The following is a 14,506-nucleotide window of genomic DNA, read 5'->3' on the forward strand; positions in this document are numbered from 1 at the left end:
TTCAGAGAGGAAGAGAGAGGAGAGATAGAAACATCAATGATGAGAGGGAATCATTGATTGGCTGCCTTCTGCATGCTCCTACTGGGGATTAAGTCGAACCAGGGCATGTACCCTGACTGGGAATCAAACCTTGACCTCTTGGTTCATAGGTCAATGCTCAACCACTGAACCACACCAGCCAGGCAGATCTTAGCAACTTTCAAACATTGTTACCTATAGTTGCCATGGTGTACTGAAAGTTTTTAAAAATATATACATTTTATCCTCATTTATGTCCCATTATTCCATGTTATACTTCAAGAACATCTCTTATTTCACCCAGCTGGTGTGGCTCAGTAGTTGAGCGTTGACCTATGTATGAACCAGGAGGTCACGGTTAGATTCCCTGTCAGGGCACATGCTCAGGTTGTGGACTGGATCCCCAGTAGGGGGTGTGCAGGAGGCAGTAGATCAATGATTCTCTCTAATCATTGATGTTTCTATCTCTCTCCCTCTCTCTTCCTCTCTAAAATCAATTTTTAAAAATTTAAGAAAGAGAGAAGAACATCTTTTATTTCCAGATTATTTGCAGGTTGCATTTCTATGACTTGTCCTCCACTCTACTTCTGAGCTCTTCAAAATGTCTTTATTCATTTTTCATTTGGGAGCATTTCTGATGTGAATCTTCTCTCTACTCATTAGCTTTCACACCACCAAAGCTGTCATCTATTGCTTCTAGAATGGAACCTGCTGAGTTTCCCCCATTTTTTCATCACTGTGCTGTAATGACATAGCACCCTGTTTTCTTTCTTTCTTCCTTTTGAAATCTATTCTTTTTTAAAAAATATATATATTTTATTGATTTTTTACGGAGAGGAAGGGAGAGGGATAGAGAGTTAGAAACATCGATGAGAGAGAAACATCGATCAGCTGCCTCCTGCACACCCCCCACTGGGTGTGTGCCCGCAACCAAGGTACATGCCCTTGACCGGAATTGAACCACTGAGCCAAACCGGTCAGGGCCTAAGTCTATTCTTATTTGATGGTGGCTATATCCTCTCAACATGTTTCTGGGTTTCCTATACCATGGCCACGTCTAGTACAGAATGCTGAGGGCAAGTGCCGGGTGTGGGCCAGTCTAGTGATAAAGAGGGGGTGGGCCTCATATCAGAAAAAGCCAAGGGCCCTAGTCAGTGTGGCTCAGTGGATAGAGTGTCGGCCTGCGGACTGAAGGATCACAGGTTCGATTCAGGTCAAGGGCATATGCCTGGGTTGTGGGCTCTATCCCCAGTAGGGGGCGTGCAGGAGGCAGCCGATCAATGATTCTCTCTCATCATTGATGTTTCTATCTCTCACACTCCCTCTCCCTTCCTCTCTGAAATCAATTTGAAAAAAAAAAAAAGCCACGGGAAACAGGGTGCGGTGAATAGGGACAGGACGTAGACACACTGTGTGTGAGGTACCTCACTGAGCACTTTCCCCATGGACCTCATTTAGTCCTCACACAGCCCCTAGCAATGCAGTATCGAGACTCAACCCATCTGCGGTGTGCCTGGCCCTCTCACTTCTGAGGACTGGATGGGATGGAGAGTGGGCCTCAGAGAGCAAGGTGGCTCTCTCGTCCACTGATAATGTTCACACCTCATTTTTGTTCACACAAAAATATTATTCTCAAGACAATATCATGGGATAGTTGAAAAGGTCATTGTCATCATCCCCAGAGAACAGGAAGCTGGGGTTTGGATAAGCTCAGTTAAGACTGGAGCCCTGGTTCTGGACTCTTGCGTTGTCTCTGACGTCTGGAGCCGAGGCAACCAGTGATGGAAACAACAGATGCAGAACTCCCAGCAGCAGCATCATATCCTGTTGTGCAACTTCCGGGAGCCATTAGGTCAGACTGCCACCTTATAGCTGTCCCAGGAGCCACGCTGGCAGTTGGAGTTGGTGCCCATGAAGGATGAGGAAGGCCAGGCTCTGGGGGCTGCTGTGGACGTCCTTCATCTTAGGTAAGGCGAGGGAGAGAAGGGAGTGGGTGAGGCCTCTGCCAGGAGCCCGGGAGATCCCAGCATGAGAAAGGTTTCCCTTTTCCTTTAAATCTCCAGGAGCTATGACCGCCCAAGTTAGAGCTGACCAGTAGTTATTTCAGGCTGGCTTTGGCTACACAAATTTAGCAGAATCAGGGGTGATAATCCAGGTGGGCAGATGGAGTTTGGCTTTCATGAACCAGTGCATTTCATGTTTTTCAAAAGGAGAACTGGGAGAAGAGGGTTGTGTACTTGCCATGCCCTACGGCGAAGGCTTGGGGTTAACTAAAAGCTCCTTCTAGCTTCTGTGTCCAGGGAACAGAGTCACTAGGCACCCATTCACACTTGGGCTGGGACTGCTGATTGAAACTAGTGTCAGTGGAACCCAAGGGATCTCAACCTTGGTATTATTGACACTTTGGGTCGGATGATTCTTTGTTCACGGGACTGTTTTGTGCATTGTAGGATGTTTAGCAGTATCTCTGGCCCCTACCAAAATGTCTCCAGGCATTGCCCAATGTCCCCAGGGGGCGCAAAACTGCCCCTGGTAGAAATATAGCAATTGAAGTTCCATATCCCACTGACCTATCAACTTTAGCAAGAAAGAGCATTCTTCTCAACAGTTACAGTAGTCTCAGGGAGAATTCTAATTGGCTCAGCTCCAGTCATGTGCCCATTCCTAAACCAATCAGAGTGGCCAGGGTGAAGAGATTCTTTGATTGGCTAAGCCTGTGTCGTGTTCCATCCTTGAGCATGTGGGCAGCCCCAGGAGTAAAGCCACATAGGATCGGTCCCCTGAGAGAGAGGTGCTTTGCTACCCAAGGAAGGCCCAGAGGAATACCAGCCAGTCAGATACCTATGTCCGCCATGTCCTCAAGATGGTTTCCTCGCTGTTTATTCAATAGTTTCTCGAACTGATCTCTTTTCCTGACTTAGATGAAGTTCCTCTAGCTGTTGGGAGGAGTCCATCTCTGCTAGTAGAGTGTCCACGCATCCACTCTTCACTCTGTCTTTCTCTATAATCTTTCCCTCCCATCATGCCCTCGTCATGCATGGTCTTAGCACGTGTCCCATGTTCTGTCTTTAATCAGGTATTTCTTCCTCTCAAAAACAATCTATAATAATAAAAGCATAATATGCTAATTAGACCGGATGTCCTTCCAGACCTCCTCCCTTCCGGACAAAGCTGCAGGTGGTGGGGGCGGGGGCTGAGGCAGAGGCGGCAGAGGCCCCCGGCCGCTGTGGCAGTGGCCTTTGCACGAATTCCATGCATCGGGCCTCTAGTCATTCATAAAAGACCATTTGCAAGAACCATCTGCAGTCTAGCTGGTGTAGTTAAAAAACAAACAATCAGACAGAAGCTACTCACAGTGAAAGTTGCCTCTTTGCTGGAGGCCATACGGATCTTGTCTGAAAGAAATGGGTGGTTGAACAAGAAAAAAAGGTGGTTCCCCTCGTTCTTTCCAAAGAGAGGAAAACTTACAGAGCCTGCCTCTGATTCCCTGCTCACAGAACTCCAAGGTGCGCCCAGATCAGAGGAGATAAAGTATACTCGGACGGAGGGCCAGAGCCTGAGTGAGAGCTGTCCCTTCAATGTGATGAAGTACTTCAGCATCCGGAAGGCGTGGCAGAGGCTGGGCGACAGAGGGGAGATCCAGACACTGGCAATAACAGACAGGGTCTCCGGGCAGAGCTCCAAAGTCCATGTGGACAGGTGCTCCCTAGAAGACATCCCCACTGAAGGCATACTGCATGTCCATATGACCGACCTGCGAGTGGAGGACTCGGGACTGTATCAGTGTGTGATCTACCAGCCTCCCAAGGCCCCCGTCCTGTTGCACCATCCCATACGCCTGGTGGTGACAAAGGGTGAGTGGCCTGGGGCTGGGAGGTGGAGTGGGAGAGCCAGGCTGGGTGGGGGCAGGGGCTGTGGTGATGGCACCTGCAGGGCTGTGTCCCAGGGTTTCCAGCAGCCTGTCTTTCTCCCAGAAGTTCCAGGTCTGTCATTTGAGGTCCCCGTGAGGCATTTGGTCCAACAGTGAGAAAGGGTTTCTATGTATAGGATTCCTCTTGGGTTGCAGAGTCTAATTTGGGGTGCTCTTATAGGAAGAGGGGTACAGTGAAAGGTGAGTGGTAGACTTGGGATAATTTTGTCTCTTATTTTTAAAAAATATTTTTATTTTTATTTATTTCAGAGAGAAAGGGAGAGGGAGAGAGTGATAGAAACATCAATGATGAGAATCACTGATCAGCTGCCTCCTGCATGTCCCCTACTGGGGATCAAGCCCACAACCCAGGCATGTGCCCTTGACCGGAATTGAACCCAGGACCCTTCAGTCCGCAGGCCAACACTCTATCCACTGAGCCAAACCAGCTAGAGCTCGTCTCATTCTTTAGAATTCATGTAGTCGGGACCCTCTCTCCCCCTCCTAAAGGTGCATTTGGTGGTCCTCCTGTGTGCGTACAAAGCAGTGCTTCTTAGACCTCCTTGTGGACACAGATCACCCGGGATCTTATTTCAAATACAGAGGATTCGACAGGTCTAGGGTGGGACCTAGATTCTGTATCTCTGATCTGCTTAGAGATGATGCTGATGTGAGGTCCATGGCTCCCATTGTGGGTAGCAAGGCTCCTGGGCTCACTTTGCACCCCCTTTCACGGACAACACTATCTCACTGAGTAGCAGTGGCCGTTCACTTACCTGTCTCCCCTATTTATCTCTGAGCAGTGTGAGGGAGGAGCCTGTGCCTGGCTCAGGTCTGTATCCCCAGCAACTAATGTAGTCTGATTAATGCAGTGCGGGGCACACAGTAGGTCTGCAATAGATGTTGATCTGATGAATTAAGGAAGGCAGAGGAAAGAGAGACAAGTTCAAGTTCCCAGCACCTGGGGAAGCCTAAGCCTAAGGAAGACAGGTAACGTGTGCGATACATAATGAACAATGACTTGTGAAGCAATAGGCCGCAGGTATAGGTGAGTGCAAGGCAGAGGGAATGGTGAGAGCTGGAGGAGTCAAGGATTATTGTTGAAGAAGGTGGGGGCATATGGATTGGTGAAGAGTAGCAGGCAAGTGCATTTCCAATGACAGGAGCAAAAAAGTCCTTCCTCCTTCTCTTTTGTCCTCCCTTCCTTCTTTTTTTTCCGGTCTCTGACCCAGGCTGACGCTACACATTAAAAAAAAATCTTAGCAAAAGAAAACCTCATGTCATGAATGTCAAAGTTCATTTCCCTCCTCAGATCCATTTACCCTATGACCCATCCGTCCGTCCGTCCGTCCATCCATCCATCCAATGTGTCTTCTTGCAGATCCTGCCCAGGATTTGGCTCAGAGGTCCACTCTTCCTCCTGTTACCACCAAGGCCCGGGTCAAGACTCGTACCAACCCCAGTCCTGTGACCCAGCTGCCGGCCTCGGAGTCAACTGCTGGCCTCGGAGTCAACCCCACACACGGGACAGATGTCCTCAGTATGGAGCCCAGGTCTCTCCGCGGGGGATGGGTGGCTGGCTTGGACCCCTAGCCCTTTGATCCCCAGTCCTTGTCCTGAGGGGATGTGGGGAGTGAGGGATGGGGAGGTGAAGCCCAGGAGATCTGAGTCACTTCCATCTGGTCGGACTTCCCAGGGAGGAGGGAGGTGGAGCTGGAGGGAGGAGGAGGCTCTGGTGAGGCTGCATCTCCCCGTTCACCCTCGCTTTCCTGGGGAGCCAGAGGAGGCAGGGAAATGGCATCTTCGCTGAACTCCAATGCTTATTTCTGTTTGTACATATCTTAACACAGTGATATTTCTACACGTTTTCGTTAATTTTCCCTGCGAAAACTCTTCTCTGATGTTGCTACCTATTCTTCCTAATTATAATTTCAACGAAAGTATGCTTTTGTATTAACAGGGAAACCATAACTTATGTAATCACTGGCCTGTTTTTAGATGTTGAGATTTGTTTCCATTTTCTTTATAGACTTAACTCTGAGATGGACATACTTTTGCAGATGTCTTTTCTTGAAATCATTTATTGAAACAAAACTCCGGTTGAGAGAAGTGGAACATTTGTGCCGTTCTGTATGCCCAATGCTCCTCCAAAGGTGGGGAGCGGTGTGACCATAGGGCACAGCGGGCGCGGTGGCTGCCGGCGGGCCCCGGGGACTTGGTGTTTCGGAACCGGTCCTGCCCACAGCGGTGCGAACTGGAATGTCCCTGTCACTGTGGGTGGTGAGCTCGGTGCTGGTAGTGCCTTTCCCTCTTGGATTGTTTCAGTGGCACCAGCCTAAGCGCCTGGCATGTAGTAGGTGCTCATTAAATCTTTAGGAGCAAAATAAACTAAGTGATCTAGTGAGAGTCAACCATTTTTAAAAAATATTTTCATTGATCAGAGAGAGAGAGAGAGAGAGAGAGAGAGAGAGAGAGAGAGAGAGAGAGGAAGGAAGAGGGAGAGAGAAAGAGAAATATGATTGTGAGAGTGGAACATCGATAGGCTGCCTCCCACAGGCCCTCAATGAGGGACTGAGCCCGCAACCTGGGCATGTGCCCTGATCTGGCATTGAACCCACAGCCTTTTGGTGCATGGGATGATACCCAACCAACTGAGCCACCCTGGCCAGGGCCAACATTTTTATCCACAACTTTTAGTTTCTAGTATGTTAATGAGCGTGCATAACCTTTGCCCACATTCCTATGGAGCCAGCACCTGCACCGCTTTTAACTATTCACTTTATCTACAATTAATTATAAGCTAGTTTCTCAGAGTCCAGGCAGGAGAGCCGAAGCCACTGAGCTGTTTGAAAACAAGGCAGTCCAGTACAGGGAGCGGTCTTCCCAGGTGACGGTGCTGAGTCTGGGTGCAGAGGGAGAGGCCCTTCGGAGGAAGCCACTTGTCTCCCTGTTGGGGGTGGGCTCCCCAGAAGCAGGCTGTGGGGAACGTCTTGTGCAGAAGATTTAGGAAGCTGCCACAGATAAACCCATTAGGGAAGTGGGACCGGGGAGAGGGCAGCCTGGCGAAGGCTGTGGTAACCAAGCTGAATACCGGGAGGGGTGGGTGGGGTGGAGAGAGGGGTGGAACTCTGGCTCAGTCCTGCAGAGGGTCCTGGGGACTCACAGGTCACACCTAGAGCTGTCTGTACCAGGGCCAGAGAGCTGGAGTATTTCTGTTCCGGAATTTCCAGCCCCCAGTGAGGGCGGCCCACGGACTCCCAGGCACGGCAGAGGTCTGCCCTGCGTGCAGTCTCTTCTCCGAAGGGCTGTGTGCTGGCCCGGGAGAGTGACCCCCGCTAGGAGATCCGGTATAAGGAACGTGTTGTAAGGTTGGGAGGGGATAAGGCGGGGCACTGGCAGCAGAGACTGGAAGGAGGTGGAGTTATAGGCGCCCTAGCTGGGGCACTTCGGCAGCAGGGCTCCAACCCAGGCCCAGGCCACAGGGAGGAGGGCCAGGGAGGCACTGGCTGGGCTGGCTGGCCCCTGCCCCATGCCCCACCAGCCACCAGCTCCCCTGGTGTCTGAACTTGACCAGGCACCTTCCACATGTCGTTTCCGGTGATTCAGGACAGTTTCACAGGCAGGGGGTGGATGAGGAGGCCGCAGGTTTGTTTCCCATTATCTAAAGCAACCGTGGGCAAACTACGGCCCGCGGGCCGGATCCGGCCCGTTTGAAATGAATAAAACTAAAAAAAAAAAAAGACCGTACCCTTTTATGTAATGATGTTTACTTTGAATTTATATTAGTTCACACAAACACTCCATGCTTTTGTTCCGGCCCTCCGGTCCAGTTTAAGAACCCATTGTGGCCCTCGAGTCAAAAAGTTTGCCCACCCCTGATCTAGAGCCATTATGTCCTTGGTCACCTTGCTAGTTTGTACATTCGGTTTTTAGTTTTGTGTAGGCTAATGCCAATTCTAAAATGACGGCTTTGTTTTATTCCTTACTTGTGCCTGAGTCTATTTCCTGGTGACTTTTCAGTTACTTAAAAATGTCAAATTTAAATTTTAAATTCTTAGGTAACATTAGATCTGCCTCTGGATGTCAGTGTTTCCCTGCTACCTTTCCTCCTGTGGCTCCGTGTCTTGTCACGCAGGCCCTTGTGCTGTGATCTATTCCCATGTCTACTGAGTGTAGACGGGCCACGTTCCTCACTCAGTTCTATCCTGTTCTCCTGCTGTCTAATGACATTGACCCAGGACATTTAGAATAAGTTTTGCTAAAAATCTCTACAAATTCATGATGGGATTTTGATAAGAATTGGATTCTTCTCGGCTGATAGAGGAGGAAACTGAGGCCAAAGAGGCGAGGGACGTTTTGCGGAAGTAGGTCCTGATTCTGGGAACAGAAACTGGGCTTCCGGGCTCTGGGCCGCTCTCTCTAGTCATCCCAGCGGAGGAAGAGGAGCTTGCTCAACCTGCCTTTCCCCTCGCTGCCTCTCCTGACCCCGTGTTCTCTACTAAACCTACGTCAGCAGGTTTAGGCCATGGGACAAACTAAAAGCACAGAGGCAGCCAGTGTGGGCAAAGGCGCTGGGAGACCCCACGCTGATAAAACAGCGTGTGAAGAACCTTTGAGGAGTAAAGCTCAAGTGGGAGGGGTGTCATGGCCAGCAGCAGCGTTAAATCTCCCCCCCCCCCCCGCCCCCCAGGATCTCCGTGATCAGCACCGTCACGATCGTGGTGTGTGGAATCCTCAGTAAGAGCCTGGTCTTCACTTTCCTGTTGATCGCCACACAGAGGTCATTTGGCCGCTAAGTCCATGACCCCCGGAGAATGCCCTGCGACCTCCATCCACGTCCATCTGGTAGTTGTGCCAGAAGAAGCATGTGAAAGCGGAGGCCGGGGGCGTGGGGAGGGCAAGGACTGAGTTGAATCTGTGACACAGGTTATTTCTAAGGCTCAGGACCCACCTTGCTGGGCCTGCTGACTCCCCTCATGTCACTAACAACCGTGGGTGTGTGCTCTGGCCCATCAGAGGAGAAGATACAGCCCCTGACGTGCCCTGGGCCTCCATTCCCCTAGCGGCCCGGGGTTTGCATTAAATTAAGATGGAGTCCAATGCTTTTTTTTTTTTTTATTTTAATAGCAAACTTACCGGAATAGCACAGAAGACAGACAACATTAAAAACATGTACTTGCCCCTTGGCTGTTTTGGCTCAGTGGATAGAGAGTTGGCCTGTGGACTGAAGGTCCCAGGTTCGATTCCGGTCAAGGGCATGTACCTTGGTTGAAGGCACATCCCCAGTGGGGTGTGTGCAGGGGGGAGCTAATCGATGTCTCTATCTCATCGATGTTTCTAACTCTCTATCCCTCTCCCTTCCTCTCTGTAAAAAATCAATAAAAATATATTTAAAAAACCAAACAAAACATCTACTTTCATGTAGGACAACTAAGGTAGAAAAGTATAGTGAATGGATGGAATCTACTGTTTGATAAAAATGCTACAAACACCATTTCGTTGCCATCAATAAGGAATTAACTTGTTTTTTTAAAAAAATCCAATTGGTGACATTGCCTAGAAAAATTTAACAGGTTTATTTATATTGTTATAAAGATGAACTGCTGAAACTTGTTCACGGAAACATTTGACTTGCATTCATGCTTTATGTCCCCGCATTTATATTAAAAACATCCACACACAAATGAAAATGGAAAAACTGCCAAGTTTCTGTCGCCTATTTTCAACTTGCGATCATATACTTAGGAACCTTTTGACCCCATGGTAAAAAAACAACAACAACTCTAATGTTCAGAACTACCAATAACAGGAAGAAGAGAAATCTTTTAAAAGAATGAAATGTTTCCCAGCAGAGTGGATCTTAAGCACGTTCTCCAGGTGTGCGGCGTGCTGGCTCAGCGTCTTTGGGCATAACTGTTACACGTTTGGCATGAAGAGCGCACAGGTCGGGGTCTTCACAAAGGCCCCCCAGACAGGCCTCCCTTGCCTCCTGCAAAGCACCAATCGCTGCATTTTGGAGCGCAGGTCTGTGTTGAAGTTCTGAGCCATTTCTCGCACCAGACGCTGGGAGGGAAGGTTGTGAATCAGAAGTTCAGTGGACTTCCGACAATGTCTAATTTCATGACCAGGCCTGTAAAGATGATGTTTCTTCACCCCTCCAGTAGAGGGCGCACTCTTTCGAGAGCCTTTGGTAGCCAGTTGCTTCCTGGGTGCTTTACCCGCAGTGGATTTGCAGGCAGTCTGCTTTGTAGGAGTCATGGTAGAGAGACCACTTTACTTACCCCCCTTCTCCTTCGGCTGGAGCTCGGGGAGCTGGAGGCGGTGCAGGCGTTAGAGAGCGAAGGGTGGCTGCAAACAGCCCAATGCTTTTCACTGTCACTTGCTGTCCTGTGGGGTCATGAGGTACAGAGGGCACAGCTGCTAAATCTGCCTTGGTCCTTGCCCTGGACCACTGCACTGGGGCCAGACCCGGGCAGAGCAGCACCACAGAAGCATCCTGCTCTCTCAGCCATGGCCACGGGACCTTCCTTTCTTCTAGAACCAGATGCGTGGGTTCCTCCCTTCCGCTGCGCCTTTCCAACACTCCCAGGAAAGGGTGTTGAAAGCCACGGAATGAGGAGAACACAGGACGCCACGGGGAGAATTCCCCTTTGGGGAAGAGAAACCAACGAACCAGAAGGCAGCCTCTGGGGACAGTACTGGGAGGATGAGAGAGGCTTTGAAGGACGAGACTGGCAGAGAATGTCACTGACAGAGAATATCACGTGTCTATTGTGTGCATCGTCCCTGGACCCTCAGAACAAGCCCAGGAAGGCAGGGCAGAGTGTGGCTGGAATGAGGCCACATGAGTAGAAAGTCATCGCTTGTTGGCAGGAACAAAAATTAAAGAGTCCCTTTCCTGAAGACTCAGCCCATAGAGAAGAGAACAGCCAGGAGCTCTTCCTGGGATGCCTCCACGTGTCTCTTTCCCGTGTATCTCACAAGGGGAGGGATGGTGGCATGACAAGACCTCAACATTAGGCTTCAGGAGGCTCTCCCCTATGCGCACTCCCGGCTCCCCACTCTGCCTTCCTCTTCCTCTCTGGGTCTGCCCCTGAGAGTCCCCTTCAGCTCCCACGATCACCCATGCAGCAGGTGTGCAGGCCCACCTGTGACTTCCAAAATCCAACAGATTTAAATCAGGACGTTCCAATCTCCTACCTCTTTTGGCTCTAAACGGGGAAGGGTCCCCCATCGGTGGGGAAAAAATTGATAGGTCCTCCTACTCCAATTCAGCAATGGCCAAGGCTAATCCTATATAATAAAACCCTAATATGCAAATCGACCGAATGGCAGAATGACCAGAGGAATGACCAGTCTCTATGATGTGCACTGACCACCAGGGGGCTGACGCTCAACACAGGAGCTGCCCCCTAGTGGTCAGTGCGCTCCCACAGGGGTAGTGCTGCTCAGCCAGAAGCCAGGCTCATGGCTGGCGAGCACAGCAGAAGTGACAGGAGCCTCTCCCGCCTCCACTGCAGGCGGGCGGTTATGGAGCAAGGGGTCCTGGACTGCAAGAGCCCCGGACTGCGAGAGGGATGTCTCACTACCGTCAGAGGATTGGGCCCAAGCCGGCAGGCGAACATCCCCTGAGGAGTCCTGGACTGCGAGAGGGCGCAGCCCGGTCTGAGGGGACCCCCCCCCCCCAGTGCATGAATTTCATGCACTGTTCCTCTAGTTTCATATCAAATTCCCCAAGAACAAACACACCTTCCAGCTTACGTTAGGAAAACATATTCCTACATTCAGCATGGTTTTCCCCACTGCTGTGGGAAAAAAGACACCTGAGTGCTGAGTACAGTCCTGCCCAACCCATCCTGATCACAGGGCCCTCATACAAGGACTTCTGCATCAACCTGAGGGCAGCTGCTCTGTCTGAAGCCTCCAGGAGGATGGCACTGACCCCAGAGAGACTCTCTCTCACCCCCCAATTTTGGGTCCATCAGAAAATGTGCAAAGGGAATTCTTGTCTCTGAGAAGCACTTCTTCCAGCAACTGTTCATCTCGGTGCATCTATTTTCCTCCCTAAGGGAGCCGAGCAGCTCAGAGGTAGTAGCCACAGGGCATGCAGTGTTTGCTTTCTGAGGTTGCTTGTCTGGTACCTGCAGGCCAGCAGGTCCAATGCTGTTCCTGTTCACGAAGGGACAAGGGAGGTGCCATTGCTAAGTGTTAACCAGGAGAAGCAGAACACGTTAGTGCAGCATTTCTCAAACTCTAGTCCTCCTGCATCAGTGTCTCCTGGAACATCCTATAGAATGAAGAGGTAATATGAAAATTGACCATCACACCCTCATAAGATGGCTGCCTACGACCAGGTCAGCAGGGGAGTTAGTGAGAAACAACCAAACGACTGAACAAGCAGGATGCATGGGGCAACCAGGCCAGCAGGAGGGTTAGTGAGGGATGAACAAATGACTGAACAAGCAGGCTGTGTGGGGTGACCAGGCCAGCATGGGGGCTTTTGGGGGCAACCAGGCCAATAGGCAAGCGCAGTTGGGGGTGACCAGGCCAACTGAGGGGGGCAGTTAGGAGTGACCAGGCTGGCAGGGAGGGGGCAGTTGGGGGTGACCTGGCCAGCAGCATGGGGCAATTAGGGGCAACCAGGCCGGCGGGTGGAGGGGCACTTAGGGGCAATCAGGCCGGCAGGGTGGGGGGCAATCAGGCTGGGGGGGCAGGGGGGGGCAGTTAGGGATGACCAGGCAGGGAAGCAGGTGAGCTATTAGGAGCCAGTGGTCCAGGATTGTGAGATCGGGCCTAAACCGGGGATCGGGCCTAAACCGGCAGTCGGACATCCCTCGAAGGGTCCCAGATTGGAGAGGGTGCAGGCTGGGCTGAGGGAACCGCCCCCTCCCCATGCACGAATTTCATGCACCAGACCTCTAGTTTGTTTATAAAGCAGATTCCAGGGCCCCTCCATACCTACTGCATCCCAGCACGTGCAGCTCTCTTTTGGTGGTTCTCAAGCTTGTTTGTGAGATAGAGTTCCAAGAAGTCATCAAGCTTCTTACCAAACACCACGACACGTTCATAGTAGAGGTAACCAGCTGCAGGAGTTCGTGTGCTTGTGTGCTTAATGTAATGATAGGTTATGTAGTGTTTAAGCCCAATATATTAAACTTGCCTGAGAGATCAAGAACACTGAATTGGAAGACAAATGGTTGTGCTGGACACTCTTCCATTTGTGCCTGTAGGCCCACTCTCCATCCTTCCCTCCCTGGCCAACTAGCTTCCAGTTGGGTTTCACCCATGGGCAGCATGAAAGCAGGGCAGAGGATGGGAAGATAATGAGGGCAGGGATTTTATCCTCTGGCCTCCTCTGTGGAATGGAGGCCCATTTATGCCGCTGACCAGACAGCTGCTATCTCCAAGTTCAGGCAACTGCTCCATCCCCCTGCCCCTTTAGGCCTAGAGGTGGTGATGACTCACCACTGCAGCAGCCTCAGGGTACTGCAGCATCCCTTACTGATTTCCCCAAATCCCACCACACTTTTGTCAAACATGGCTCATTGACGCGGTGTCAGTGAGCCACCTGTCTCCTGCTGGACGTTGGCTGGCACAACAGTGCTATGTGGTTCATTACACAGGCCTTGGAAGTAAGCAACACCCAGGGTAAACCCCAGCTCCACAACATCCTTGAAGTATGTCTGACCTTGAAAGACTTTGTGCATCTCTCTGGGCCTCACCCTTGAGACACTCCTCATTGTCTCGTGGACCAAATAACCAACGCCAGTCATGCTTCTTGCTGCCAACAGCTCGATGCAAGCCCGGCTGTCTTGAGCCGCAAAGGAATTGAGACAGAGGCCAGTGGCTCACAGACTCAATGAGAAGGCTGCAGGACCAGGCTTAGAAAACAGCAGAAGCCAAGAGAGAGTGGGCAAGAGGCCACAGCTGAGGTTAGAGCATGAGGCCGTCTAGTGGTGAGCTTGCCATTGATGCTACGGCCCCTCCCCTGCACACGTGAAGCCACTTGAACCTGCCACCATGCTGTTCATGGGCTTTGTATGTGCACTCATCTCCAACTGGCCCCACATCTTTCATCACAGGATCATGCGTTTGGCCAAGCTTAGGTCAAGTCCCAAGCCTGTGCCATAGGCGCTAAGGAGTGGAAGGCGGGGGGGAGCTTTGCGTCCTAGTGAGACCCACACATTGGGGAATATCCCCCCAAAAGAAAAGGCACTGGGGGCTGGAGACTCAAAAGATGACAAATATTCCCTACACAGTCTCCCGAAGCTGGTAGGATGAAGTGAGATCACCTGGTAAAGCACCTGGCACACATGGGCCTTCAGTCCATGGCAATTAGTCACTCGCAGCACCGTTACAACTGTGGTCTCCATGCCCCGTGTCTAGACTGGGGCTCCCGGAAGCGCTCACCTCAGACGCAGGCTGAGGACCCTGGGAAGTCTTGGGGCCCCTCTGACCTCATGCAGAGCTTTTCCAGGCATCACCATTGGGACCACTTGCCTCACAATCACCTGTGCTGCTTGTTAAAATGCAGATCCTGGGCCCTCTCTAGACTTCCTAAACTGGAGTCTCCGGGGG

At 51.0% G+C, this 14,506-nt stretch overlaps 1 protein-coding gene and 1 pseudogene across 3 annotated transcripts; one reads left to right on the forward strand and one right to left on the reverse strand.

The window, feature by feature from the left end:
- The first annotated feature begins 1,856 nt into the window (after positions 1–1,856).
- Positions 1,857–9,643, forward strand: TREM1 (triggering receptor expressed on myeloid cells 1). Of its 3 annotated transcripts, XR_004968891.1 has the most exons (5): positions 1,857–1,985; positions 3,516–3,872; positions 5,310–5,481; positions 5,958–6,081; positions 8,619–9,069. XR_004968891.1 is itself a non-coding variant. In XM_036317731.1 (4 exons), exons 1-4 carry the CDS (start codon positions 1,937–1,939, stop codon positions 9,198–9,200), a joined length of 723 nt encoding a protein of 240 aa, XP_036173624.1. In that variant the 5' UTR covers positions 1,857–1,936; the 3' UTR covers positions 9,201–9,643. The 3 variants fall into 3 exon arrangements, 2 of the variants coding, with proteins under 2 accessions (XP_036173624.1, XP_036173625.1); XM_036317731.1 differs by lacking the exon at positions 5,958–6,081 and having other exon boundaries at positions 9,056–9,643; XM_036317732.1 differs by lacking the exon at positions 5,958–6,081.
- A 114-nt stretch (positions 9,644–9,757) lies between these two features.
- Positions 9,758–10,186, reverse strand: LOC118660389 (annotated as a pseudogene).
- Between the last annotated feature and the right edge of the window lie 4,320 nt (positions 10,187–14,506).

This window comes from Myotis myotis, unplaced genomic scaffold (genome assembly GCF_014108235.1).
Source record: "Myotis myotis isolate mMyoMyo1 unplaced genomic scaffold, mMyoMyo1.p scaffold_m19_p_7, whole genome shotgun sequence".
Lineage (NCBI taxonomy): Eukaryota > Metazoa > Chordata > Mammalia > Chiroptera > Vespertilionidae > Myotis > Myotis myotis.